The sequence below is a fragment of the Colletotrichum jinshuiense genome, chromosome 3 (genome assembly GCF_051148585.1).
Source record: "Colletotrichum jinshuiense chromosome 3, complete sequence".
In the NCBI taxonomy this organism is placed as follows: Eukaryota; Fungi; Ascomycota; class Sordariomycetes; order Glomerellales; family Glomerellaceae; genus Colletotrichum; species Colletotrichum jinshuiense.
Window position 1 is genome coordinate 2,479,418 of NC_139310.1, and position 26,468 is coordinate 2,505,885.

The 26,468-nt window shown below is 54.0% G+C and overlaps 10 protein-coding genes across 10 annotated transcripts; 5 read left to right on the plus strand and 5 right to left on the minus strand.

Moving 5' to 3' along the window:
• Positions 1-85: 85 nt before the first annotated feature.
• On the minus strand, positions 86-1,141 carry EsH8_III_000695 (protein GET4; the record flags this gene model as incomplete). Its single annotated transcript, XM_083262420.1, has 2 exons — positions 86-737; positions 795-1,141. The coding sequence occupies 2 exons, from the start codon at positions 1,139-1,141 to the stop codon at positions 86-88; spliced, it is 999 nt and encodes a 332-aa protein (XP_083122907.1).
• Positions 1,142-4,391: 3,250 nt separating this feature from the next.
• EsH8_III_000696 (aromatic alcohol reductase) lies at positions 4,392-5,353 on the plus strand (the record flags this gene model as incomplete). Its single annotated transcript, XM_083262421.1, has 2 exons — positions 4,392-4,427; positions 4,478-5,353. 2 exons carry the CDS (start codon positions 4,392-4,394, stop codon positions 5,351-5,353), a joined length of 912 nt encoding a protein of 303 aa, XP_083122908.1.
• A 951-nt stretch (positions 5,354-6,304) lies between these two features.
• EsH8_III_000697 (TOM complex pore protein TOM40) lies at positions 6,305-7,483 on the minus strand (the record flags this gene model as incomplete). The annotated part of the gene is made up of 3 exons (XM_083262422.1): positions 6,305-6,412; positions 6,466-7,110; positions 7,175-7,483. 3 exons carry the CDS (start codon positions 7,481-7,483, stop codon positions 6,305-6,307), a joined length of 1,062 nt encoding a protein of 353 aa, XP_083122909.1.
• A 1,187-nt stretch (positions 7,484-8,670) lies between these two features.
• Positions 8,671-11,547, plus strand: EsH8_III_000698 (bifunctional fructose-2,6-bisphosphate 2-phosphatase/6-phosphofructo-2-kinase; the record flags this gene model as incomplete). The annotated part of the gene is made up of 7 exons (XM_083262423.1): positions 8,671-8,684; positions 9,700-9,888; positions 9,936-9,971; positions 10,020-10,287; positions 10,342-10,422; positions 10,470-11,072; positions 11,128-11,547. The coding sequence occupies 7 exons, from the start codon at positions 8,671-8,673 to the stop codon at positions 11,545-11,547; spliced, it is 1,611 nt and encodes a 536-aa protein (XP_083122910.1).
• A 731-nt stretch (positions 11,548-12,278) lies between these two features.
• On the minus strand, positions 12,279-14,964 carry EsH8_III_000699 (ubiquitin carboxyl-terminal hydrolase-domain-containing protein; the record flags this gene model as incomplete). The annotated part of the gene is made up of 4 exons (XM_083262424.1): positions 12,279-14,216; positions 14,268-14,642; positions 14,694-14,789; positions 14,884-14,964. The coding sequence occupies 4 exons, from the start codon at positions 14,962-14,964 to the stop codon at positions 12,279-12,281; spliced, it is 2,490 nt and encodes an 829-aa protein (XP_083122911.1).
• Positions 14,965-17,284: 2,320 nt separating this feature from the next.
• EsH8_III_000700 (mitochondrial 54S ribosomal protein uL5m) lies at positions 17,285-18,449 on the plus strand (the record flags this gene model as incomplete). Its single annotated transcript, XM_083262425.1, has 3 exons — positions 17,285-17,523; positions 17,583-18,282; positions 18,339-18,449. 3 exons carry the CDS (start codon positions 17,285-17,287, stop codon positions 18,447-18,449), a joined length of 1,050 nt encoding a protein of 349 aa, XP_083122912.1.
• Positions 18,450-18,715: 266 nt separating this feature from the next.
• EsH8_III_000701 (Hsp70 nucleotide exchange factor FES1) lies at positions 18,716-19,357 on the minus strand (the record flags this gene model as incomplete). The annotated part of the gene is made up of 1 exon (XM_083262426.1): positions 18,716-19,357. The coding sequence occupies one exon, from the start codon at positions 19,355-19,357 to the stop codon at positions 18,716-18,718; it is 642 nt and encodes a 213-aa protein (XP_083122913.1).
• A 2,845-nt stretch (positions 19,358-22,202) lies between these two features.
• On the plus strand, positions 22,203-23,834 carry EsH8_III_000702 (actin; the record flags this gene model as incomplete). The annotated part of the gene is made up of 6 exons (XM_083262427.1): positions 22,203-22,209; positions 22,349-22,379; positions 22,527-22,582; positions 22,683-22,713; positions 22,776-23,547; positions 23,604-23,834. The coding sequence occupies 6 exons, from the start codon at positions 22,203-22,205 to the stop codon at positions 23,832-23,834; spliced, it is 1,128 nt and encodes a 375-aa protein (XP_083122914.1).
• Positions 23,835-24,323: 489 nt separating this feature from the next.
• EsH8_III_000703 (RF-1 domain-containing protein) lies at positions 24,324-25,024 on the minus strand (the record flags this gene model as incomplete). Its single annotated transcript, XM_083262428.1, has 2 exons — positions 24,324-24,656; positions 24,770-25,024. The coding sequence occupies 2 exons, from the start codon at positions 25,022-25,024 to the stop codon at positions 24,324-24,326; spliced, it is 588 nt and encodes a 195-aa protein (XP_083122915.1).
• Positions 25,025-25,818: 794 nt separating this feature from the next.
• Positions 25,819-26,297, plus strand: EsH8_III_000704 (serine palmitoyltransferase small subunit family protein; the record flags this gene model as incomplete). The annotated part of the gene is made up of 2 exons (XM_083262429.1): positions 25,819-25,924; positions 26,047-26,297. 2 exons carry the CDS (start codon positions 25,819-25,821, stop codon positions 26,295-26,297), a joined length of 357 nt encoding a protein of 118 aa, XP_083122916.1.
• Positions 26,298-26,468: the final 171 nt, after the last annotated feature.

Below are 26,468 nucleotides of genomic sequence, written 5' to 3' on the forward strand. Positions count from 1 at the left end.
GCGTTGTTCACTCAAAATTCGGTTTGGTTCATTAGGAGTTTGCTCGTCGAGCGCGACGGGCTTCTACGCCGAACCGACAAAACATCTAGTCCAAGCCTTCAGCCGTGGGTGCCTCCACACGTCTCGGCGCAGGACGTCTCTGCTGAGGGGCGCCGCCACCACCCGGACCACCGAAGAGGCTGCCCATCATGTCCATCAGCGGGTTGCTCTGCCGCGGGCGCGTGATGCCAAAGTACATCTCGGCAATGAGCTCGAGCGCCTCGTTCCATGCGCCGGCCTCGGTGATGTTGGACGAGTACTTTGAGAGAAGCTGCTTGTAGGCGTCGGGGGCGCCGCGCTGGATCGCCAGCAACAGGAGGCCGAGGAAGTTGAGGAGAGGCAGGCCGGGGAAGATGCGCAGGTCGGCACTGTTGCTGCTGACGTCCTGGACGCCCAGGCCCTTGTTGTCTTCGCTCAGCGAGGAGGCGAAGAGGCGGTAGCAGGTGTTTGCGGCGCGGACGTTACCGATGAGGAGGTAGGGGAGGATGGCGCGGGCGGCATAGAGCGGGGCTGTGTGAGAGTCGTCTTCCTTGTACCATGCGTATTCCATACGGGCAAGCACCTCGGCTGAGTCCTTCGTTCCTAATACCAAGTGTCGTTCCGCCTCATAGGCATCGTGTTCTTCGGCGTACAGTGATCCGGCGACGTGGTGCAGATCGGCATCGCCGGCGGGGTAGTCGCCAAATTTGGATGACCATCTGTGCAAGATCGTAGTCAGCGCAAGCCATATTTGCCCCATATACGAGATAACTCACGCAATCATCTCTCCGATAAACTTCTTTCTCGTGGGCTCCTGGCTGTCAAACAGGCGCAGGCAGGTGAGCAGCTTGCCCTTGGAAGCGGCGTCGGGCTTGAGCTCGGCCTGCTTGAAGACGTCGACGAGCAAGACGCACAAGTCGCCGCCGCTGCCGCCCTGGCCGGCCTTGAGCAGGGACTGGGCAACGTTGTAGAGGATGTCGATGGCGGCGGGCCAGTTGGCGGCCTTGATGTAGCGGGCGGCGACCACGCGCGTCTGTTGCTGGGCCTCGTAAAACTGGCCCTCGCCGATGCGAGCCTGAAGCCGCGCAATGATCTTTCCGATCTTGTCTCCTTTGGCTGCCATTGTCGTCGTTTGCAAGGGGCTGTTGCTGAGTGTGGGGGTTTACGGTTGGAAGAGGGGCGGCAGGAGGTGAGGGAGCTGATGAGATGTGACGATGTGGATTTGGAGCTTGCTGGCTTTGGGAGTTGGGATGGTGGGGGCTTTGGCGAGATACCACACTCAGGTACCTCAGCCCCTCAGGTCTGGAGTGAGCTTCCCTCCCCTTCTGTCATTCTGTTCGGATAAAGTACGGGTAGTCAGTTTAATGACACCCAGGTATTACTAGGATGCGGGCCGGTGCACTGACCAGTACTTTATTTTCGAGAAACAAAAGGAGGGACCAGACTTATACCGATACTCCTTCCCCTTCGCTGAAAGATGAATAATTAGCTTCGAAATTAATTTCTTTCTACTGGCCGGAAGACATTTATCTAAACTGAACCGACTTAATTTTTAGTTTATCTTAATAAAAAGTTATGACGTATGCCGATGACAACCAACTCGCCTGCGTCCGTTGTCTTAATGTCAAATCACCGGGGCGAGGCGCTCCCAGAGTAGAGTACAAGTGCTTGAGCTGGGGCTCGCTCAATGACTGCGCTTCGTATCTTTTACGGCAAGCGGTGGAAAGCAGAGACGCCGTGTCCCGCACGACATCAGAATTTTCCGCGCTGAAGACGGGGTTGTGGAGGAGAGTAAATGGCACCTTTTCACATTCGTAGAAGGGTAAGATCCCCAATACCTGTTGAAGCCTCCTCCCTAGTCACAAGAATTCTTCAATCCGACTTGTAAGCAGTCCAGCACAGAGTATATGTAATGATCTGAAAATTGCTTAAATCAAATCATCCTCAAACGCTGCAGACCAGTCAGTGCAAGGTTGACGAGATCTAGAAACTATGGAGGATAAATTTCTCGTGCAGTAAACGGCTGATACACGAACCATCCAGGAGACTACCTGGCTGGCTTGGGCGACCTCCATCTGATAAAAGACGCCGGACTATTCCTATAAAAAATCGGTGATCAAAGAGACTGTAGATTAGTCTTGATCAAGCGAAACGGATAATGATGAGACAACGATGTCGTTTTGGACAGTCTTCGTCTCACCCAGCTCAGAGCGTCCAGTTGGGTTTGGCAGATTTGAGGATCAGCCGCGTACCATTCCACACCGTCTTTCGTCTTCAATGATGCCGAGAAAAAAGGCGAGACACTGGAACACATATATGTATACAAGACCATGAGTTTAAAATTGGAAATCGGTCAGAATATTAAAATCAAATATCGAGACTACTATATGTGCGAGCAGCATGCCATACATTTACTATGTAGCGATGCTCTCTGCTGAATACCTGGACCCTGTGACAGACCCAGTGGGTGACGTCCTGTGTGGTGCACTGACCAGGGCTGTGGTCCCCTGTGGCAAAGAAAAAAAAGTGAACCAGAGAAAATTTTGAACATGAATCTTCCAAACACATACAAACCACACCGGCTTTCTGCCCTTCGTTTCCTTTCTGGTTGAAACTTATTGGCTTGAGAGCCGTGAATCAGCAGAGGACAATAATTCTTTCGACAAAGAGCGGCGCAAAAACCCTCAAATCTTCGATTTGGTCGGTCGCTCTGGTACGCCAGGATGCGATGCAGCCGCCGCTGGATCTGAGTGCTCTTTTAGGCTAAGCCTTCTGACACGCATGTCGTCCCCTGCGTATTACCGCCACTATAAACCGAAATACTTCCAACATGTTCATCCATCCAGAATAAGCACTGATGGTGTAGTGGTAACATCTAAGCTTCCCATTTCGAGTTTGCTTAGGCCAGGGGTTCGATTCCCCTTCAGCGCATTCATTTTGCCTCCATTGTCGTTTGACGGGTTTGTTTTGCTTCGTAAATATTTCAACCTCGCCGACCTTTCAATGAGAACTCTTGACCTCAGGTGTATATTCCTCGCCGGGATGGATGCAACTCGCGAGCAGCATATATGAAGTTCAATCAGGGACGTCAATGTATGTTTAACCCTCCAGCTTGACAGACTTGACAAATCCGTGCATGCAGACCATCGCTCGAAATGCCCGCGACTTTGATATGCGGCCTATTTAAACTGCTGTTTCAGACCGTGTTCTTGGAGCTAGGTTGCTGCTAAACGCCAAAGGTTTCTTCCTCAACTGCCTACCGCGAGTGCATCAGACCCTTTGGAGCAGTTACGGGCGTGTCTCTTATCCCGCCGACTTCGACATTAAGTCGCTTCTTGATTCACTCCGTAACATACAGCTGCTTGAGTAAGCAAATCGACCTCCTGAAGGGATACCCCATCTTGAGACAGTCGTCCCGAATATCAGTTTACGGACCTCCGATGTCCGTGCCCCACCCCGCAACTGACCGGCTGCCGGAATTGACAACGAGCCGATGCCGCGTTCGTATCTCAACCGACAGAGATTCATGCTTGACCTTTCTGAGCTAATATTGCGTTCCTCAATCTCGCAACTAGATTCCCATTCTAGCAGATAAACGGGAGGGGATCTACATCCGGCCTACCCGGATGCTACAATGTTCATCATCTCATCTCTGGAAAAGAGATGCCATGTATATCCAGGTAGCCGCAGAATCATTTGCCTTCTGCTGACCATCTCTTATCAAATACGAGACTAAAGGGAAGAAAAGGCTTAGGAACTCAATGCCGGTTGATTTTCCTCCATCCACCATAACATCGCCTAGTCGCCCTCGGTTGTCGGTGGCTTGTCGTGCGTGTTGATCTGCAGTAGTCATTGATCTGAAATGTTCACCTCTGACAGCTGCTGGAGTCATGTTCCATACCCATTGATACTAGTTGACGAAAAAAAGAGCATGCAGGTTATTCAGAGTCCTCATGCCGTGCCAGGTCACCGTGTCATGGTATTGACAGCGGATGGGGCGGATCCGCAGGGACCTCTTCCTTTGGCTCAACACATATTCGAGAACATGGTACTGGACGTGCGCTGCCTCACTGTGACCAGATCTAAAGCATCAGGGCTGAAGCGCGAAGCGCGAGGTTCCTGGAGCTCCCCGTGTTCTAACACGAACGGCCGCCAACCCCCTTTCAGACGAGCCTGGAACGGGATGGCGTCACAGCGGCATATGCTTTGGAGCTGGTCGCTGGACAGAAGCGACACAGCTCATCCTTGCACTTCAGCTCAGGCAGAGCTGTCGAAGCTCATAAGTAGGGCCTGCATCCGGGCTGTATCCTCATTTAGTCTAGCCGTCTTCCCTAATAAACAAAGATACAATAATATCGACACATTACGAAATCATGGCGCCCACAATCAAGAACGTTGCCCTCGCAGGAGTAAGTGCCCAGCGCGTTATATGACAATAAAGACAGGCTGACGATTCTAGGCCGGCGGGAACCTCGGTCCTTCGCTCCTCAAGGCGCTCATTGACTCCAACAAGTTCAACATCACAATCCTGACCCGCAAGGTCGGCTCCCAAAAGTTCCCGGCGGGAGTCACCATCAAGGAGGTGGACTACGAGTCCCTGGACGCCTTGACCCAGGCCCTCAAGGGCCAGGACGCACTCATCAACTCCACAAACAGCTTCGACCCCAAGGTCGCGACCCGTTTCGTTGACGCCGCTGTCGCCGCCGGCGTCTACCGCTACGTCCCGCCCGACTTCGGCCTGGACCCCGTGCGGGCTCACGTCCCGTCCCTGCCCATCTTCGGCATCAAGACACTGACGCACCATTACCTGGAGCAAAAGGCCAAGGAGAACGAGGGCAAGTTCACCTGGACCATCATCAGTAACGGGCCGTTCCTCGACTGGGGCATCCGGTCCACCTTCATGGGCGTCGACGTCAGGGGCAAGAAGCTCTCGCTCTTCAACGACGGCGAGAACGTCATCCCCTACACGATGCTGGCGGATGTTGGCAAGGCCATTGTGGGCACGCTGTTGCACCCGGAGGAGACGGCGAACAGAGTCGCTTACGTTCAATCCGCCGTCAAGTCGCAGAAGCAGATGGGCGCCATCGCCCAGGAGGCCGTCGGCGGGTCGTGGGATACCGTCACTGTTGACGTCGACGCCATTTACGCCAACTGCATAGACGCCATTAAGAAGGGCATCATGACGCCTGATGTCATGTACCCGCAGCTGTTGTACGCCTGCTCCAAGAAGGAGTTTGCCCAGCCGTGGGAGAAGAGCGATAATGCGCTGCTGGGTGTGAAGGAGTTGAGCGATGATGAGTTAAAGGCGGTCTACAAGCAAATCGCCTCGGAGTAAACGACATATTCTAACCAGCAAGCCGGGAAGATAGGATGGGATAGTCAAGGGATGAAGTTTTTATCTAGGTGTTCAGGGTGTATAGTGATCGTCCAAAACAATGCAGCCAAACACTGTTGGAGTTTACATACTGTCCTCTCCTGCCTTCGTAAGCGTCGCACTCCAACGTAAAAATGGTAAAAGACACGAAGTTTTCCAACAAGCAGAACGGTGCTAGTAGAGTGAGACAGTCTCGACCTGGCGTCTTACGTGCTGAAGTGCAAGTCGTTCCCGGGACACCAGCCATTCAATGTGATGTTTATAACAACTTCAGCTTAAAGTTTCTAGGATCAGCCACGATAGAACGCGCCATGCTGTGCCTTCCATGACTGGAAACTTTACAATAATCGTTGCATGTGTAGCAGAAGCGTGACAAACGTTTATATCAGCAGTTGAATTCTATCTCCTTCATACACAGTACATGTGAGAGCATTTCATCAAGAGGGCTAATCATGATGCGCAACCTCAAGTAGATGATCTCATCGGTTTGGCATCAGCCACTCCGCGTCGGGTATGCCGTTCCAAGCCTCCCAAAAATGCATCCAAGCAAGCCAATACACCATATTGGCCTAGATTCTTGTGCTCGGGCTGAGCGTAATATACACAGGTTTTTCTGAACGGCTGAGGAGAGAAGTCGAGGTTCAACGGACAAGAGCGTGACGGGGGGACCAGGATGTAGAGGAGCTTCAGAGGGCTATGCGAAACTCAGGTTTGTCGGGTCCGTGCTGTCGAGGCGTGAAGTCGTGTGTACTAAGACAGCAGTATAAGAATGAGAACTTGCAAAAGAAAATCAAGTCCGTTGATCTCGTTTTCTGTCCTCGCCGGTGAAAAACAATCAATTATTGGGTTCGATTAGGAGCGGAGCTTCGGTTCAGGCTTGGCGAAAACCAAGCCAGCCTGGTGTTTTCGGGTTTAGAAGGGAATGTTGGGGGTTCCCTGAGCACCAAGAGCCTCCTGCTGCTCCTGAAGCTCCTCACCGCCAGCCTCGATAGAGATACCGACGCCGATCTTCGCTTGTTGCTAAAATAGCGATATTAGTACGGAGCTGTCGAGTCGAAGAATGCGTAACTTACCGCAAAGTGGTCGACATCAGCGGCCAGAGTCATCATGACGGGGGCGGCAATGCGCTTCTCCAACAAACAGCTGAGCTTGCCCTTGGAGTCAACCTGAGCGCGGAAAGTAGACATTCTGAAGTCGTACTTAGCACCGACGGTAGTGACGCCCTCCTTCTGGAAACCACCCATAACACCTCCGGCGCCGGGGACCAGCGAGAGAGACAGATCAACACCAGCCTGGACCTTTTCGGAAAGACGTCTCCAGTACGAGGTGTTCAGAGCTCCCTGGGCCTGCAGCTGAGCAGTAGCGACCCAGTCGTTGGACTTGTAGCGAGCGCAGTAGGAGGTAGCAGTCTCGGGGCCCTGGGTCATAGCCTGACGCTGCCAGACGGTCTCGAGACCGAGAGCGAGCTTAGGAGTAACCGACTGAAGGTAGCTTCCGATAAAGATACCGGTGACACCGCCATCAAGGAAGGAGGGGTTCAGCATCTTGAGGGAGGCAGTGAAGTCGTCTCCGGTGTATTCGTTCTCGAACTGGAGCATCTCCTGGCCAGCGCCGGGGGCAGCTTGGAATTGCGTCCTCGACACGAGCTTGTCAGACCATCGGTAGTTGAATCGAGTAGAGAGCTGTCCATCGTTGTCCATGTTCCCTTGCAGGAAAACCTGTAAAAAGCAGTCAGCCACAAATATTCGCGCTTCTAGCTGTCAGTATAAGGGGCCAACGAACCTTGCTTGTTCCGTACAATGCAGCAAAGGTGTACGGGTTCAGACGTTCACCCATCGCGAATTGGTGGGAAACCTGGAACAAGGGTGACATGCTGAAGGCCTTGGTGAGGTCGGCGCGAAGGCCGGTGAACATGTAGTTGGTGAGCAGGACATCGCGTTGAACCTCCCTAGTCAAGTTCTCGGTGGTGCCGGGGTTGGACAAGCCGAGTTTCGCTCTCCGTTCCGAGAAGGAGTTAATTGCATCTGACAATGTGTTGGCGACGGGGTTGTTCAGGAGAGCATTTTGGATTTGTTCCAAGCTTGACGCCATGGTTGCGATGGTCGGCGCCGGCCTGGGTCAAGTAGAACCAAGGATTCAAAAGACAGAGAAAAGTCGAGAAGAGGACGACCAAGGGACCAGATTATCTGGAGAAGATCAGAAATGTTTCAGCTGCGACTGCCCGAGAAACCGATTGGAGCTCGCGCAATGGGCAGACAGGGTCGTTGGGGGGAGGTCGTCGAGTCGGAGCCGGTGGTGATGGATTGGAGAATAAATTTCTTCCAAAGCTGATTACATTACGCAGCTAGAGGTCCTGGCCGAGCACGAGCCACGGTGCCACGCTAAATCCAATGGGACCAGCTGGCAGCCACGACCGTCGACTGGTCAGGCCCGGTGGAGACTACCTTACACTCCCTGAAGACGACCGAATAGTCACGTGATATGAAGGCTCGTCAGGTGCAGCAGGCGCCGTCGGTCCGAAGCTTAGCCGGGCCTGGACGTCGGGTCAAGGTCCCGGCTAGTTCCAGGATGGAGAAGAAGACCCTTGCCCGCATCCGGTACGTTCCCTTGGCCCTCTTCATCATTGAGCGCCCAACACCTCTTTTCTACAGTGTTAGTCTTCGTACTTCCCAACTAGTTAGGCGAACTCGTACTGGGCGGCGAAGTCCTTCAAACCTCACACCCAAAGATACTCTCGTCTCCAGACTCACCAATCCTCGACTCGTGACTCCCCTGAATTGCGGCTCAAGACTCAACAATACTTCTCGGTTGCTGTTTGCGGCTAGCTTCTGCCTGCACAGGCCATAGAATTTCGGCGAAGGAGGGTCCCGGGGCGGTCCAAAGACTGGCGGCTTAAATCGGAACGGGAGAGCGAGCTCAGACACTGCTGTCACCTCAACCTCAACCGCGATCACCAAAACCCTCAAAACTCCTTCTCTGCGCGATTTTCACAGTTGGAGCCAGTATTTTATTTGCGCCCCATACAAGCTCCAGAATCGACCTCGGTCACATTTGTGAGAACAAGGTACTTACAACGACGATTCTACTCTTCGAGCAGACAGTGCGTCATTGCTGTGTCTCCGCTATTCCCCTCCGTAGCGGCCCCTCCATCCGGCGCAGAGGCCGTAGCTGCCTCACTACAGTCAATCCGCTTCCAGTTCACAGCCCCAGCGCTTAATACTTGACTGAGCTATCAAATTTACGAAAGTGCCAAGTCCTTTGCCCTCTCAATAGCCAGAATGGACACATTACTGTGAGTTTGTCTTTTCCTTCTCTGGGTCTTGCTATTCCCACCAATCTCTGCCCGCATCTTACTTCAGTCTTTGTTTTGAGGGCAAGCGCTCTTTTCTTGTATGTTTTGTTATGGGCCGAGGTGGTCGGCTTGTGAGAGGGCATGAGCAAGTAAGACTTGTACTGTTCAGATCAAAACACAATGTCGGGCTACGTTTCTTCAGAAAACGTGAACCGCGAAGTTGCATGTCCATGTCACATCGATGCCGACGGTCTACCTATACTACCGATGCAAGCCTCACGACTGAGTGACTGGCCACCCAGTTTTCCTCGAAAGACTGGGAAATTCACTCCGATGTGAGGATATCTGTGAAATGAAGGGTCGGAGAAATAAGTGGTCTTGAAATGCAAGCCAGCATAGTTGTCCTAGCAAAGCTGTTTAGGATAACTCTTGGGATGGTCTAAGTGGCGTCTTTGATCAAGAACACCATCCTCGTGTTGAACAATGACATGGCTGAGTAGGAGAGCATGGAAGACGATCACATGGCCATCCCACATCAACGTTAGGTATTGATGTGCCAAAGTTACAGCCTGCCTATTCTTCCTCGGTCCCTCTGCCGGAGCTCACCCAAGATCGCAACATCTCGCTGTGGGCACCCGCTGACTGACTCTCGACAACTGGTGGACACGAGATTATTTCTGAAAGGAGGCGGGTCTATTAATGTGTTTACTCTAGGAGGAGGAACAACTACACAGGCGACAATCGAGGCGGGCACCCCCCATGCGCCCACCACCTTCTCTCCTTGTCCTGCAACTTGCATCTAATCCCTCCTTTCCGATTCAATTCCTCTTCGCCTGTCATTTTCTCTACACTGTCATATCCTTCACCGCAGCCTTTGCCACTCTTTCTCTGCATATTCAGGCATCATGGAGAAGACTTCTGAAGCGTCGAGTGCGCTCGGAGTATCCTCCTCAGTACTGCGACCTCGACCAGAACTTACTCAGGAAGACGGTATTGACATTATCTCCCTTGACAGTACTGCCGAGATTGCGGCGAACGCGCCGAGATACCGCCGCAAAAGCTCGACATTCATCGACGGCATCCACGATGTCCCCGAGGACCAGGATATGGCGCCTGCCCAGCTCTACAGCACCATGTCTGGCCGGCTGTTCCACTCGGGTCGCATCGCCATCGTCATGGTTGGCCTGCCAGCTCGCGGCAAGACGTAAGTTAACCCCCTCGCTCACATGATATCTGTACTGACGACCACAGCCACATCTGCGTGTCCTTGGCGCGCTACCTCGGCTGGTAAGTTTCCCGAAAACAATGTCAGGTGCTTTGACTCAACCCATTTAGGCTGGGAGTCAAGACGCGCATCTTCCATCTAGGTGACTACCGCCGTGCAACTGTGGGCAAAGGTGGTGTAGTTCCCGAGGACTACTTTTTCCCAGATGCGTCTCCTCAATCTGTCATTCTCCGACAAAAGATCCTGAAGAAATGTCGCGAGGACATTTATGCCTGGTTGAACCACGAGAACGGACAGGTCGCCATCTATGACGCCGTCAATCCTACTGCGGCTGGCCGTCGTGCGCTGGCTAAGGAACTCGCGAAACATGACGTTCAGGTAGGAGGTGTAATGTTTTATAACACTGTTTGTTGCCACTCTAACACTGCACAGACGCTCTTTATTGAGTCATATGTCGATGATGAGGCCATCTTGCGCGACAATGCCCGCAACGTCAAGATCTCCTCTCCTGACGTAAGTATTGGTCTGAACACCTCGAGATATCTTGCTGACAATTACAGTTCGCCGGCATGGAACCTGATGAGGCTGCCAAGTTGTACCTGCGCCGCATCGACATGAAGATTCCTGTCTTTGAGACCATGGATGAGAAGGAGCTCAACTACATCAAGATGATCAACGCGGGACAAAAGTTTTTCTACAACAACGTGTCCTTCGGCTACCTCTCTCACCGCATCGTTTTCTATCTCACAAACCTGCAGATCAAGTCGCGTACCACCTACTTCGTTCGGGCTGGTGTCACCACCGAAGAGGATTCGTACAAGGCCGACGCTCCTCTTTCCGAGGAAGGCATTGCATACGCCGCCAGGATGTCGGAGACGTTACTTAAGCACCGTGAGCAGGAGCGTGCCGCCCTCATTGAGAAGGGAGGATCCTCTGTCCCCCTTCGCCCTCTGTCTGTCTGGACATCCACTAGACGCCGAACGGTGCAGACTGCCGATTACCTCAAGAACAAGGGCTTTAAAGTCCGCCAGCGCTCGCAAATGAGCCAGATCAACCCTGGCGTCTGTGAGAAGATGTCGGAGCGTGCCATTCGCCACATCTACCCCGAGGAAGTTGAGAAGCACGAGCTTGACCCGTACCACCACAGATACCCGCGGGCTGAGGTGAGCATGCTATGATTGTCCAGTGGACTATGCTTAGATTCTGATATGTGTACAGTCGTACCACGATCTTGCCGTTCGTCTTGAGCCCATCATTTTGGAGCTGGAGAGAGAGCAGAGCGACCTGCTCATCATCGCCCACGAGTCGGTCCTTCGCGTCCTCTACGCTTACTTGATGCACTGCGCCACCATGGATATCCCTAAGCTCAAGTTCCCCCGCGATGAGATCATTGAGATCATTCCCGCCGCGTACCAGAACGAGGCCAAGCGCATCCACGTCCCCGGTATCGACCCTAGGATCACCCCCGGTTCGCCCGAGGACATTTGCATCCCCGTTCCCGGAAGCGGTCCTGCCAGCGGCAACCTGTCCCCTATGCCGGGTCTTGCGTCCCCCGCGGAGCCTGCTGAGCGACCTCCCGAAAAGGTCATAAACAAGGCGGCGGAGATGGTTGCTGACAGACAGAACGACGAGGACTAAACCTTTGCACCCGTGCAAATGGAAAGTTGGGGTCAAGGTTGAAAAAAGAAAAGAAAAAAAGTGAAATGAAAATAATTGCTTGAACCAATTGCAAGGAAGTGGGTTTCTACGCTGTTCGAAACTCAAACTTCCATTGAAGGGGTAAAGATTGAACAAAGCCGGAGTTCCGGACGATACTTCCTCAGCCCCGGAAGCTGAGGGCCGAGAGGAGGTATCGTGGATGGAAACTTGGAAAAGGGGGGGGAGGGGGGTTCGGGGTTTGCTCCTACGGTAACGGATGTACTCGTGGCTGTTTTGTTATCGTCTTACAAAGGACACACTATACACCCGAGGGAAAATGGATACGGTTATCGGCATGGACATTTCAGATACGAACACAACTGGGAACAGTTCAGGTAGCCGAATTTGGTGAATGACGACCCAGTCATCAGAGTATTATTATTCCAACACCTCAATCGCGCAGGGACTCTAAAACCCCATATCGCTCGTCTTCAGTGGTATTCCCGTTACTAAAGAACCCGCCCGTCAAACGCCCTTCCCCGCCACATCTGACACACTACGGCATCTGCGCAGGTACTGTATACTGTACGACTCCCAAGTCTAGCCCACCCACCAAACTCCTCGCTTTTCTAGAGCCGAGAGAAGCTCTCGTCAATCCAAACCAAACGAACTCGCTGCCAACTGTTTGATGACCCGTCTCCCTGCCGTTTCGCTATGCCATGGCTGTGCCCTTACATAACGGCACACTCTCGCTCAGGCTCTTCACCATCCTTGTGCTTCTTCTTCTCCACAGGGCGGCTCTTGGATTTGCCTCGCTTGTGGATATGTTTGTGATGGTGTTCCGAGGGCCTCGGCTCCTTAATCTCTCTGGAATCCTTTCTATCCGGGTCTGCAACAGGTGTTTGGTCTGCCTCCGCGTTCTCTATGAATTCCTCCTCAGTCACTGCATCGGGCAGAGGAGCGCTGACAGACGCTGCTAGCGCATTATTGCTCACGTTGCCGTTGGGGTCGCGCAGTGGTTCCTTGCTTGGCCGCATAAGGCCTCCAAGCCGAGTCATGGTGAGGCTGATACGGCCCTCTCCTGCCTGACTGGTGGGTCTGCTCTTGCTCTTGCCCGTGAAAAGAGCAGCGGCCCGTGATAGCCGTTGAGCCGTTGTCTCCTCACTCGGGGTGAGAGCGGGAGAGACAGCCTCGGGAGTGATCGCAGGTGTGCCATTCGTAGAGTCTGTGAAGGCAACACTGCCACGACGAGAATCCTTGAATCCTAGGTATGGCTCGTCATCACCGAAGCTTATACGGCTAGGCCTTTCAAGTTCCGATGAAAAGCGGATGCTTGGGGCCTTGGGTGGTGATATCGAAGTGTTTTCGAAATAATCGCTCCTTGACGATGGCATCCCTGAGTGGTTGCCATCCAGCGGGTTGGGCGTTGTCGGCAAGTTGATGCTGACCTTGGATTCGTTATATGACGGGGGCTCCGTTTCGGTCTCTTCCGTGGATGCTACCTCGACCATCGGCACGATTTGGTAAAACAAGAGGTAGGGCATCTCATCCTTCAGCGCCTGCTTGATATCATCCACATAGGTTACCCTGTTATCGATATTCAGATCGTCGAACTTGACCCATTGCGCTTCTTCATAGTCGGGAGGCGGGTCAAGGTCATGCCGTCTGTTGTCGGTAAGCAGCTTTGGCGCAACTCGCGCAAACGACACGTAGTGTCCGCTGTAAAGCGAGTCACCACGGTGGCAAACCACAGATTGAAGCACTAGCTTGTACTCCATGCTGAAGCCAGTGGGATCCTCCTCGAACTGCGTCTCATCTCCAAGCATAAAGTGTGGAAGCCTCAAGCTGTCCGGGATGTCGATAAACGTGTTCTGACGCTGCGGAACACCAGAGTTCGTCATCATGTATCGCTTCAAGCAGATACCGACTACAGGTCTTTGGTTGAAGTTCATGGCGACATCCATGTCGTTCTTGGGCTCCTTATTCCCAGCGGCATGCCAAGGGATCAGCCGGAAGAACTGCCACGCAGGGATGGTCACCGCCTTGACCACAGTCGAGCTCGTTCGCCGAGCCTTCTCCAGCATGCTTGGTGCCCCGGATTCTTTCGCCTGTTCCTTCTCTTCCAGCACAACCCGCTGGATCACACTGGTAGACCGATGTCTTGGCGCCGGACGCGCAGAGCTGCTAGGAGACTCTGGGGCGCCATTGGGAGCTTGCGAGCCTGTCCACCGTCGTTCAAGAGTCGGTGAAAGCTGTAGGGGTGATGAGCTTAAGGTGTCTGCTACTCCTGACTCGAGGGCATCATCTTGAGTGACTACTCGAATGGAATTGTTGTTATTTAGGGCGGACCGCTCCAGCTCTTTCTTTTCTTCGTGGCTGTCCCTTAACACGTCCACCTGTGTATTGAAATATTCTTCCAAACAGTCCTCCAATCGGATTCCTTTGCCTTCGGGATCAGGGGGCACTGCCAGGTTCAATAGCCGTTCGTAGACTAGTTTGTGATCGTCTTTATCGTTCTTTCCTTGGTGGAACAGGTCGACTTGCAGTTGCAAAAGGGGTAATTGAAGAGTCTCGGTGACGAACGCGAAGGCCTCAGATGTGTCTTGCTGCTCTAGGAGCTTGGCGTCGCTCCAACCACAGTCGGCGAGGGCATCTTGGATCAATTTCGTCTGTGTCGGTTAGCAACAGGGGCACGATTGGAGTATATGTTTACGACTTACCATATCCGCATAGATCATCTTCCCGCTCCTCAGCATGTTCACCCATAGGCGTAGCAGCGTGACCAATCTACGCCTTGGTTCGTCTGGAAAGTCGTTCTTCAGCATGCATTCGAAGGCATCCAACTTCGCAAACATGGCGAACAGCAGGGAGTCGAGGTAGCAAGTGACATTGCCCCTGTTCTCGGCGCCAACCATTTCGATCTGGGGGTTGTAGTGTGTGACTTTGCCGCCCATGGCCTTGCATTGCATTTGAATGAACTCGACCGTCTTGTGAATATCGCCTTCGGCAAATTTACTATTGAGGGAGTCTCGAATGTGCTCGGCAGATACGTCGGTTATGTTGGACTCGGCGAGAAGCTGCATTATGTCTTCGACCTGTCGCACAGTCAGAATCATGCAATCTTGCAGCTTTGCGCCACGTTGTACCTTTGCCATCTCCTTCTCCTTTACTTCATCGTCGCTTGGTGATTGTCGGTCACCCTTGAAGAGCGACCTGAAGGCCTCGGCCGAGAGCGGCCGATTCTAGTCCAAGGAAACAGATAATTAGTTTCGAAATTCTGCTGGTTGGAACGTTGCGCGAAAGCGCGCATGGCAGTACGCAAGGTCGGAGACTTACCCGATGTGATGGTTCTGAGGACTTGCTCCTACGATGGGCGCCACTCCTGTCCCGCAGGCTAAGGAACTTCTTGCCCTTCATGGTTGCGAATGTGGTTATTTTCCGTCCAAGCTAGTTCTTGGTCGTGTTCGGAGCCAATGAGGCTACTCAACAAAAGCGGTCGCCTCTGCGGTCAAGAGTCATGACCAGGTCGAAGTTGCACCCCCATCGGCCAGCAATATGGGAGTGGAGAGCAATGTCGAGGGAGAAGAATGCACCGAATGCAAGGTAGGTATGGAGGGGCTCTGGCGCGTCTCGGCGGGGCAGATTTTGACAGTCGCAAAAGACGGGGCTGGATGATCAGGCCTGGACTTTGTGATGTGCAAAGGGACAGGTTTGTGAGGTCCAGGAGCTCTCGGTACGAGGGAGGATGGTGTATATTGATGGAAAACAGGCGTAAGTCGGTGCCAAACCGCCGAGGAAGTTTTTCGCTTGAATCTGCAGGGGCGGGAGAAGGGCGTGAGGTGGGAGAACAAATTCCTGTGGTTGTATACGCGGGGGGGACAACTGAAGCAATTAAGGTAGCGAGCCCTTCAACTGGCTCCGGTGTCGACCAGGGGTCAGATGGCGGTTCATGGACTTTGGCTCAAAATTCGGGGTCCAGAGTGAGCACTTCGGCAGGGTGGAGAGACCCCAAACCGATAGGTACCGGCGTGGCAAAGCTTGGGTGCAAATGTACTTGTGGCCACTAAGCGGTGGTCCTGCCGGGTGCACCTGGTGTTCCCTGCGGACTAGCTGTCAGTTGACTCGGGAGTATGGGACTACCTGGTCGGTGGACAATGGCGGCGAGGCGGACTTTTGGACTTTGGACACGGCTTGCCTTCGTTGTTGAGGATGACTGGGACCCCGAGCTTACCTAGCTTCTACTAGCTTCTATAACAGTTGGCCGACCTTTACCTTGGCAGACAGGTGCAACAGTGAAGCCAGAATGTTCCGTCTTTATGGCTGCCACATTCTTACATTTGGCAGACCCCAAAGTAGCGAGTAAACGCTGCCTGCCCCAACATCCAATGTCCACGCGCGGTGACATACGTAAGGCCTGTCCGTCATGGGAGGAACATCCGAAAAAGGGACCAGGCCTCCCGAATACCTAAGATGAAAGTGGCAAGTCACTCAGCCCACCGCATCAATTGCAGGCCATTTGATCCCCCCATGTTCCAACCGAAAACAATGATTGGAAGCCTCTGCCTGAAGAAAAGGAACACTTTAGGCTAGACAGGAATCTCCTCAAGTCTCGCTTGTTGTTTCGTGGTGCTCTGCAATGGCACCGAATGATACCCTCTGGCACACTTCTTGGTACGTTCTTATTTGCAGATCCGTACTCATGGCTACATGGCCCATGCTTTTGGGTTTCATGAGTCTGCCCCGTCTGTGGTGTTTTCACGCCGAACATACTTCAGCCAAGTACAGACGCGGCGCCAAAATAGAAACAAAAGCAATAAAGGCGCCTCCAAGTAAGCCCAAGAGGCTCAACTCTATTTCAGCAGCAGAAGCAACGAAGTTGAAAGGCAACTTCAACTTCACAATGGGCGCGAGCTCTGTGGCGCCATCCGTCACTCTGCCAAGTCTCCCGTAGTGTTGGACGTTTAATATGATAATAATGACCGACACTAGGCTCTAATCCGATGGGATGGGCTCGCGTAAACCGTACACATTCGCATTCGTGTCCATCTACGGCACAATCAGGCAACCTGCATAATAGCGCGCCGCCGCCCATCGAGATGTGTAATGCCAATCATGCCCATTCGTCCGTCCCATCTTTTCCTGTTCGTGTCCGAGTGCTGCTTGAAGCCCACCCACCTTGTCAGCCCAAGCGGAAGACAAGCTCCAGCTCTGCACGCATGCCCGCTCTCTGACCCACAGAGCTGGTGACTGAGATTCAGCTGAGGCCGAATGACTGCTGCGTAACCGAACCGCGTGCGAGAATATACCCGCTCTGGCAGGTGGGATCTTCGGTGCCTCGCTGGAATCCGATGCTCGGAGAGGAGTGATAAACCGATGGCCGTCTAGTTCCTGATGACGACAGTGACCACCACCACCTACGATACGGTATGCTGCGTGGAAGGCCCGAAAGTCCGCCGCGCCCAGAAAATCCACTAGACCGGGATTGGGTGCTGAAGTGCTGTTCACATAGGCTCCAGGTGATGTAACGATGTGGCCTGAAAGTGTGCCCGACATACCAGGCCCAAAGCACAAATGTGTTAAGCCACACATCTCCACAGATGGCTCAAGAGGTACCCGCTCGATATACCTCAGCCACACGTGGCACGGGCCGACCTGAACATTTCGAGATTGAAATTTCGAGCATTACGACTTACCCTTACAGACGTGGTGAATTGCGTGACGGCTGAGACGACTGACCATGGCCACTTTACGGGAAAGCTCCCGAATAACTCGGGCTATCTGCAGGCAGCGCTCGTCATGGCAATTGACCCCTTTTGTCGCCCAGCGATGCGCGTCTACCAATGCTGGGAAGGCTGAATTGGCCGACCTCGAGCCTAGCTCGTCCCTGGCTGCGCCAGGTCCCGATGATGCTGCCGTGCAAGCCTTCAACACGGCGAAGCGCACGTCTGAAAGACCGCAGCAGCTTCCGGGAAACAGGTGTGTATTTGCAGCGAAGAATACGAGGCGAGGCAGAAGGCTGACATATGAGGCGACAGATACCAGTACCATCCCCCTAAGTTCAATCGTGGCCCTCTGCACCCGATTCAGTCACCACCCTCCTCCGATCCTACGGCACGAGACTTCGTTCCCGGACCCTTCAACATTCCGCGACTGCGCCAGACCTATGACGCGACCATCGCCTCCGATCTCCTGACCTTGACATACCTTCACAAGCCTCCCGGAACACCAAAGCCTCCGGTACGGGAGCGGTTAAGGGCATGGGACGACTCCTCGCCGTACAACATAAACCGTCCTCTACGCGGACCCAGAGGTGGAAGCAAGCTGGATCTGTTGGAGAAGAACATCGACTGGCGCAACATTCCTCAGATCAAGGCCGTCTCGCTACATGCCTTCATGCCCTCGGCGGCCAAGGTCCCCGGAACGCTGCATGTTGCTCGCTCTGTTATCCAGTCCATCAGCGGCAACTGTCCTGAGGTGACTAAGACCAAGAACAACGTCGTGCAGTGGAAGATTCGCGAGGGCGACAAGGCCGGTGTCAAGACGACCATGTACGGCAACCAGGCACACGAGTTCCTCGACAAGTTGATCAACCTCGTCCTGCCCAAGATCAAAGACTGGCCCGGTGTCAACGCAAGCACAGGTGATGGCAACGGCGGCCTGGCTATCGGTTTGAAACCCGATGACCTGGCTTGGTTCCCCGAGCTTCAAATCAACTATGACATGTACCCGGCTAAGGTGAGATATTCGTCTGCCTACATTGCGTAACCCTATATGCTGACGAGGCTCTGTAGCTCCTTCCAGGTTGCCATATTTTCATCCAGACGACCGCCACGTCGAATCGCCAAGCCAGGCTTCTGCTCCAGGCTCTTGGCCTTCCGTTCTATGGAAAGTTTAGGGATTAAATAGAGACATTGCGGGGAAGGGTGCCCGGTATTGTACGATATCAACATATTAGAAAGCTTGTATATGAATGTACCAACAGATACGGTCACTCTCAAACGCTCTCATGACAGATGTGTGTGAATGGTTCATTTATGTGGTAATAGTCATCTAATCCCATAATCCCAATTTTTTGGGTCGTCCCGTACGTCAAAATCCTCATGCCGTACCGCCCGCCCAAACGCCGTCTATGCAAGCCCATACCAAACCCTCTTTTCCCTTTGGTTCCTCATGCCGCCGTAATCTTGGCCTTAAGATCGTTCATCACCTCGTCAACGTTGTCCATGTTATCGGCACTGACCTTGCCGGACCGGATACCCTTCTTGGCCAGCTCATCCGTGAAGACGTCCATGGCAGGCTGGTAATTCCGCACGGCGGAGCTGAGGGCGTAAATGGCCTTCCTCCGCACGGCCTCCGTCTCGCCGTCCTTGGTCGCCAGCGTCACGAGAGGCGGGATGCCGCCCACGGCGAGCAGGCGCTCCTGACTGGGCTCGTTGTTCTGAACTGCGGTACCGACGCACCAAGCGGCCATGCGGCGTATCTCCTGCTCCTCATGCTCGAGGCAGCTCAGGAGCGGAGTCCAGAGGGAGAGATTGGCGATGTTGTTGGCGTTATCGAGGTTCTCAATCAGCTGCTCGAAGTTGTCGAAGGCGATGAGTTTGTTGTCGAGCGTCACCTCCGGGTCTGTGGATGTGACGGCTTCCATTGCGGCCTTCATGAGGTCGGCGTCGCTGGGGCCGCCGCCGAACAGGGCAGCGATTGCCTCGGGGTTGAGGCGGCTGGTAGGGGCCGCGGGGGCACCCTCGCCATTCTGGCTAGTATCGTGGTTCTCAATACCCCATTTGAGGAGCTCGTTGAGGTTCTTGTCCATGATGTTGGATGTGGCGAGTTCTTGGTTATGCTGTGCTCTGCAAGTTGCTTTTCACCAGATGGAAGATTGGCGTATGAACGCAGGCTTTGTCAAGTCTGAATGAAAACTTGAAGTGTTTATATTGAGTTGTTGTATGTTGTTTGTTACTGACAAGCTTCTGTCATGTCTTTCACTCTCACTTGAATCTCTCATCAACACACCAGAAAGTTCTCCATCACTGGCCAGCTGTGACTGGCTGAATCGATTTGTGCCCTTTTCTGGAACCTTCAAGAAGCTTACCAGTCCTGAAGGGGCTTAGCGCAGATCTCACGTGAGAGCCCTGATCAGGGCCAGCTCAGTGCGCATTAATGCAGCTTGAGGTTGAAACTTGGGCAGACAGACGTTGGCCAGCGTTACTTGCCAGCCCAACATGGGACCATCAATGGGCTGAGTTGGCATTTCATCTACCAGTCAAAAATGTTAGTGCATTGAGACTGCCAGGCCATTGGAGTCTTGAGAAGGCGAGGAATGGGTGAGGAATTGGTGAATCTCCCCCAGTGGTTGGTGAAGAACCAAAAAAAAGTTCCAGCTGCCCCACCATAGAATGAGATGCCCCTCATTGCCGCTTTAATGATGAGGGAGCTTTGGGAGCTACCTGACACTGCTACGCTGAGCTGTCCGGTCGACTCCAAATGACGAAGTCACTCGAGCCTGAAGAAGAGCCCAGGCGACTTGAATTATTACATCCAATTGCGAACCCTAGGCAATCGCCATTTTCTTCAGCCTTGCATTTCTATCCGCGGAGTTTCCTTGCTATTCCCATCCGAGGTGCCTTGCTCGAAGAGGCTGCAAGAATCAGGCATAGCGTCCCTAGTCGTACTGCGACCGTAGATGACAGGTTGCAACTTATTTTACGCCGTATTGCTCTATCCGATCTGTACTAAGAGCCCGATCAACGGAGACACCGCCCGGCAACGCGGAGCTCAGCCACACTGGAAACGTAGTATGTTTGCCCGCACTTTGTTGGGAATCCCGCACAGAAGCGCGAAACACATTTATGGGCACGCATATATCTAGGAAGGCGAGAGCGAGCCCGTGTATGAGTATGCAACGATGCGAGATGCGAGGCTGGCTTCCGAGGCTTCCATACCTCGCAGCCTGGACAGCGCCCCCCCGGACACCGTTCCCGCAAAAGGCGTCCATCCGCGGGTACGCAATTTCGACCATCAGAGCCGCGCGACCCATCCAGGAGAGTACTGCCCTTGCATGAGGCAGGCCTGTCGGCGTCGGCGTCGGCGTCTATGTAGGTACCTAAGATTGTCTTGTTCCGCATGTACGCCTCCGTCCCATGGCCTTACATCCGTGAGCCCACGCAGACGGGATGGAGGCAGACATATTGCAAACCAAAATAGATACTGCCTGCTTGGCGTTTTCGCCCAAGTCTTTGTTGCTGACGGAACGAGATGACGTACGACTCGGAGACGGAGGGGGACGGGAAGAGGCAGTAGGCATGTGGTTTGCTGGCGCACTTCCGCCGCCGTCGAGCATGAACCAAGCGACCGCGGCGGGAATCTTTGTTGAGTCTCACGTGGGCGTCGGGGAGCGGTCCCCCGGCCCACAGTCCATGATGAGATGGGATGGATTCGTGATACTGTGCTGCCACCTCCCCTCCCTGCTGACTGCTCGACGGTGTGGTGGTCTTGGCCGAGCTATCCCCATGCTCCCATGCTCTCGCCTGGGTTAACCTTGTACTTTTACAGGCCGTAGCGTGCGTGCAGGTGGTTGATGTGGGGATGTCCTTGAAGATATTAGAATCGACACAGTTGGCAGTGGGCAGCTGCACTGTCAGGCCCGATGCTTGGCTCGATTGGTCCATGGTCGCGGCCATGGAGGTGAGCTTCTCACCGTCGGTTTCACGCTGCCTGAAGAGAGCAGACAGACACTGACGGAGGAGGTGACGAATGCCCCCTCGCCTCCAGCACCTTAAATGAGCTGCCTAATGAATTGGATTGGTAGATAAGGCGCAGAGGCTAGAGTTTGGGCCTCATTGTGGTTCTCTGCTAGAGTGAGTAAAAGGCCTGGACAATAACGAGAAAAAAAGACGGAACACGATAGCTCAAAAAATAACAGCCAATTGAATCGGCAAATCAAGTTTCCAGTGCCAGTCTGAAGCAGCATCACCAGCTTGACTTGGCCGCGCCTCCTTTCCCAGCCACCAGAAAACAGACCGGAGAAAAGAGCACGATACCTTGGGCGCCGCACCCAGCCAGATCAAAGGTACCTACCTCCTTTCAAATCCCAGTCATAATTAAGAGAGGCGAGTGAGTTCCCTCCCGTACCCCACCACACTACTTGCCAGTTCAGGCACTGAGCAGCACCCGAGTAGCAAAAGCACAGGCCCTCCTCCCGACAGGCCACTTAAAGCGGCAACACAATCCCCGGGGACGCTGCCACCTTCTGCCACCTGTTCTACGGTCTTGCCTACCCACCATTGCCCGTCGCAGCCATTTGCTCACCCACAAGTCGGGTTAGGTCTGCTTCTGACATCGAACCTGGCCCGCCAGCGACCAGCAGCCAACGAAACAGCGAGCAGGAAAGCCAGCGCTCACCGCACACTGTGCCTGCCATTCCCACTCTTCTCCTTCTTCCCCCCTCCTCCACCCAAAATCGACTACCTCTCATCTTCCCGTAACCTTTCCCACTTTCGACCTCACCACCCATCGACGTGCTCTCCAAGTTCTTTGCCATCCGCTCAGGACTTCGCCAGTTCCATCTCGCTCTCACGATTCCGGAATCGAGTGAGCTGTTTTTGTTCTCAACTACCTGTCCCCTATTCCCCCAGTCCTCACCACCACCCTAATTCAAAATGGAAGGTACGTGACGCCATCTCCGCCAACTTTCCCCCCCGGAGACGAAGCCTTGCCTTCGCTGGCTGTTGTCGCGATGCTCGGCATCTATCTCTATCGACTCGTGTCTCCTCTTGGGCTCTGGTGCTAACGTTTGCATCTGCAGAGGAGGTTGCCGCCCTCGTTATCGACAATGGGTAAGCTTCCCCGCCGTCTCACCGACCATTCCGCCTCCTGGGCTTCGTCGGGATCTGGCCAGCCGCCAGCCCTCCCGATAACCCATTGGCATACCATCCATCGATTCTATATCCGTTACAATGAGCTTGATTCTGACCTGATTCCAGTTCGGGTATGTGCAAGGCCGGTTTCGCCGGTGACGATGCGCCCAGAGCTGTCTTCCGTAAGTCCCCCTCACCCTCAAGACTGCAATCTCCCCCTTTAGGGGCACCAGGATTTGGTCATCCGTCGCCAGAATCTGCCGATGCTAACGGGCTCAACAGCCTCCATCGTCGGTCGCCCCCGTCACCATGGGTAGGTTTGATCCTTGCTGCGGCAATTTCCCCTACCCGCGCAGCGATCTAACATGTGAACAGTATCATGATTGGTATGGGCCAGAAGGACTCCTACGTCGGTGACGAGGCACAGTCGAAGCGTGGTATCCTGACGCTCCGCTACCCCATCGAGCACGGTGTCGTCACCAACTGGGACGACATGGAGAAGATTTGGCACCACACCTTCTACAACGAGCTCCGTGTCGCCCCCGAGGAGCACCCCGTCCTCCTGACTGAGGCCCCCATCAACCCCAAGTCCAACAGAGAGAAGATGACCCAGATTGTCTTCGAGACCTTCAACGCCCCCGCGTTCTACGTCTCCATCCAGGCCGTCCTTTCTCTGTACGCTTCTGGTCGTACCACTGGTATCGTCCTCGACTCCGGTGACGGTGTCACCCACGTCGTCCCCATCTACGAGGGTTTCGCTCTTCCCCAGGCCATTGCCCGTGTCGATATGGCCGGTCGTGACTTGACCGACTACCTGATGAAGATCCTGGCTGAGCGCGGTTACAGCTTCTCCACCACTGCCGAGCGTGAAATCGTTCGTGACATCAAGGAGAAGCTCTGCTACGTCGCCCTCGACTTCGAGCAGGAGCTCCAGACCGCTTCCCAGAGCTCCAGCTTGGAGAAGTCCTACGAGCTTCCTGACGGTCAGGTCATCACCATCGGCAACGAGCGTTTCCGTGCCCCTGAGGCTCTGTTCGCTCCTTCCGTCCTGGGTCTTGAGAGCGGTGGTATCCACGTTACCGTCTTCAACTCCATCATGAAGTCCGATGTCGATGTCCGTAAGGACCTGTACGGCAACATCGTCATGGTATGTCTCGCTCTATTTTTCTGAATGCGATGGTTCAAATTCTAACCGTTTCCCAGTCTGGTGGTACCACCATGTACCCTGGTCTCTCCGACCGTATGCAGAAGGAGATCACTTCTCTTGCTCCTTCTTCCATGAAGGTCAAGATCATCGCTCCCCCCGAGCGCAAGTACTCCGTCTGGATCGGTGGTTCCATCTTGGCTTCCCTGTCTACCTTCCAGCAGATGTGGATCTCCAAGCAGGAGTACGACGAGAGCGGTCCCTCCATTGTCCACCGCAAGTGCTTCTAAGGTATGGCGGCTTATCCGGATAATCCCCAAGCGACCAACGCTAATAGACCCCATAGCGTCTTGCTTCTCGAATCACATCCTCGCCCTTCCGAAAGCACATCGATCCCAATGAGGTCACGACCGGTGCAAGGTCTACCCGGCGTTGCATGTATCGCAGTCAGGTCTCATATTGGCGAAAAGTTGTTGACATGGTCAAGAAGTTTGGGTCGACCCTTCTCCCAAAAGATTTGGTCCTTGTTTTGTAGCAGGGTGCGCGTGGGCGCGTATAGGGGCGGACACGTCTACAACTGAGGTCGATCATACAAATACACTTTGCTTACTGTTCCCGCGTTGCGCACATCCGTTTATTAGTGTGATGTTGCATTTTTTGTCGATGATGATTTAGCCAGGAGTAGAGATCGATCAGATTTTATTGGTACAGTGTTCTCCAAGGAGAGAAACAACGTGATGCTATGCTAAAATTTGTACATGTTGACTGGCGTCCATGGTCTAGGGTTTGACTTCAGCGCTGAGGGCTGTGTCGGTTTGTTCTTCGACAGCTTGGTCTTCCACCTCGGCATCATTTGCCTCCACGCCTGCCTTCTCAGCCTCTAAACTGCGGTACTTTCTCTTGCTCTTCTTCGACGCACTAGCCGCCTTTTTGCGCTTCACCTCGCCAACAATGGCCGAACGGCTCTGTTCACCATTCTGCAAGTCGTCAATCTTTTGCGCCAGGATCTCGCGAGCAATTTTGCGGTTCTGAGATCGGGAGCGGGTGGCTTGAGACTTGACGACGATGCCGGTGGGGATGTGTTTGAGCTGCACGGCCGAGCTTGTCTTGTTCTATATGGGGAAACTTTAGTCAGCTATATGTCGAATTCAACGCTACATGAGTCGGTATAAACCAGTTTGTCACAAATGAGGGGGTGGTGTGCGAGGGTTTGGACGGCACCTACAATCTTTTGACCACCCGGCCCGCTGCCTTTGAGATAGGACTCCTCGATGTCGGAGTCTGGAGGCGGCTTGGGCCGGGGTGGCATCTCATGCTTCTTCAGCGCGGAGGAGGGGGATGCGCTGAAGAAGGCGACGAGAAGAGACGGCGGCGTGGGCGACAGCCTCGCCTTGGCGCCGCCGCCGCGTGTGACGATATTGGCATTGACGGTGCGGGCTGCTCCAGCAAGGAGGGGGAGACGGGCTAGGAGGGGAGGCATCGCGTGCGTCAGGCCATCGTCCGTGGGTTGGGATGAGGTTTCGAGATGTGTTGCTGGTAAGGCTTGGAGAGCCCGACTCTCAGTTCTGACCGCCGATCCAACCGACGCCAGCCGGCGGCCGGCTGGAGGGGAGGAGTTGCATGACGAAGGGTAGTGGGGATGTGTGAGCCACGTCTAGCCAATCAGAAATGTTCGTTACTCATTCTAGAAGCGGGATAGTACAGGGGGGAAGGCGAGGCACTGGGCAATCGGGAAATCACTGTAAAGTGCTTTGCTCCACTGTTGTTTTGCTGGCAGTGTGGACTACTAACCGCTGTTTGATGCGGATCGGTCGGTGTGTCGGGTGTTGCTTAGAGTTTTGCCGCGTGGTGCGAGGTCAAGTGCGCGCGGTTGCGGGCCCATTTCTCTCCCCAATTTCTCTGATAAGATTCCCGCGAACGAACGAACCGTCTCGGGATCGGTGTCTGCAAATCCATCCTCCTCTTACCGCACCTCCCCCCCAAACGAAAACACCAACCTTTTGGGTTTCTTTTCGTTGACAGCCAGCGTCAAAAGTCGGCGATCTCGGCTACAGACCTTGAGCAGACCCATCCATCACCTCGCTCCCCGGAAGGAACAAAGAAGGCTTAGCACGCGCAATCCCTCGGAAAACCTCCTTTTTTTCTGACCTCCTTACACGGCGAATTCCCATCTCCTGAACGTCCATCATCACCCCCCTTTTCGAAATCCCCCCCGGTGAAACCCCGCAATTCCAGCGACGAACCTTCGAAAGAACCAGAAATCAGAAATCAACAATGACGGCCCTCCAGTCTTTCAGCAAGTGGCTGCACCTGAAGCAGTACCAGATCGAGGTCACCTTCAGCGTCTACATCTTCACGCCCCTGGAGAAGTTCATCTTTTGTACGTTTTCTTTTCCTCTACCTCGCTTGGACTACCTGCCGCCTGCCTTTTCCCCGTTCCCAATCGTCAGTGACATGCTACTCCGAGCGATCCGGCTAACAATTGTGCGACGTTTCCCGCAGACACTGTCCTCTTCCTCCTCAGCAGCTTGACCATAATCGCGACCGTTCTCTACCTGCCCCAGCACATTGCCTTCCTCATGAGCCGCGCCTGGTTCTACATGCACGGCGACCCGATCGATGCCGTTGTTGAGGCCGTCGTTGATGCGGTCGAGGTTACCAAGTCGGCGGTCGAGAGCGTCTTGATGGCCCAGACGACCACGACCGCCGTCGCCTTGGCTCAGGAGACCGTCGAGCTTGTCAAGGAACTGTAAATCTTCCGCCTCTCGCGCGGTACCCCTCTCACGGGGGAGGGCATGTCAACGAACGATGAATGCTGGATGACAAGAAGAGGAGGATAATAGCGACACACTGGCGGACGTCCGATGAAGAGCTCGAAGGGCGTGTGCGTGTTGCGTGTTTTTCGTTTCTGGTACGGGCGTTTG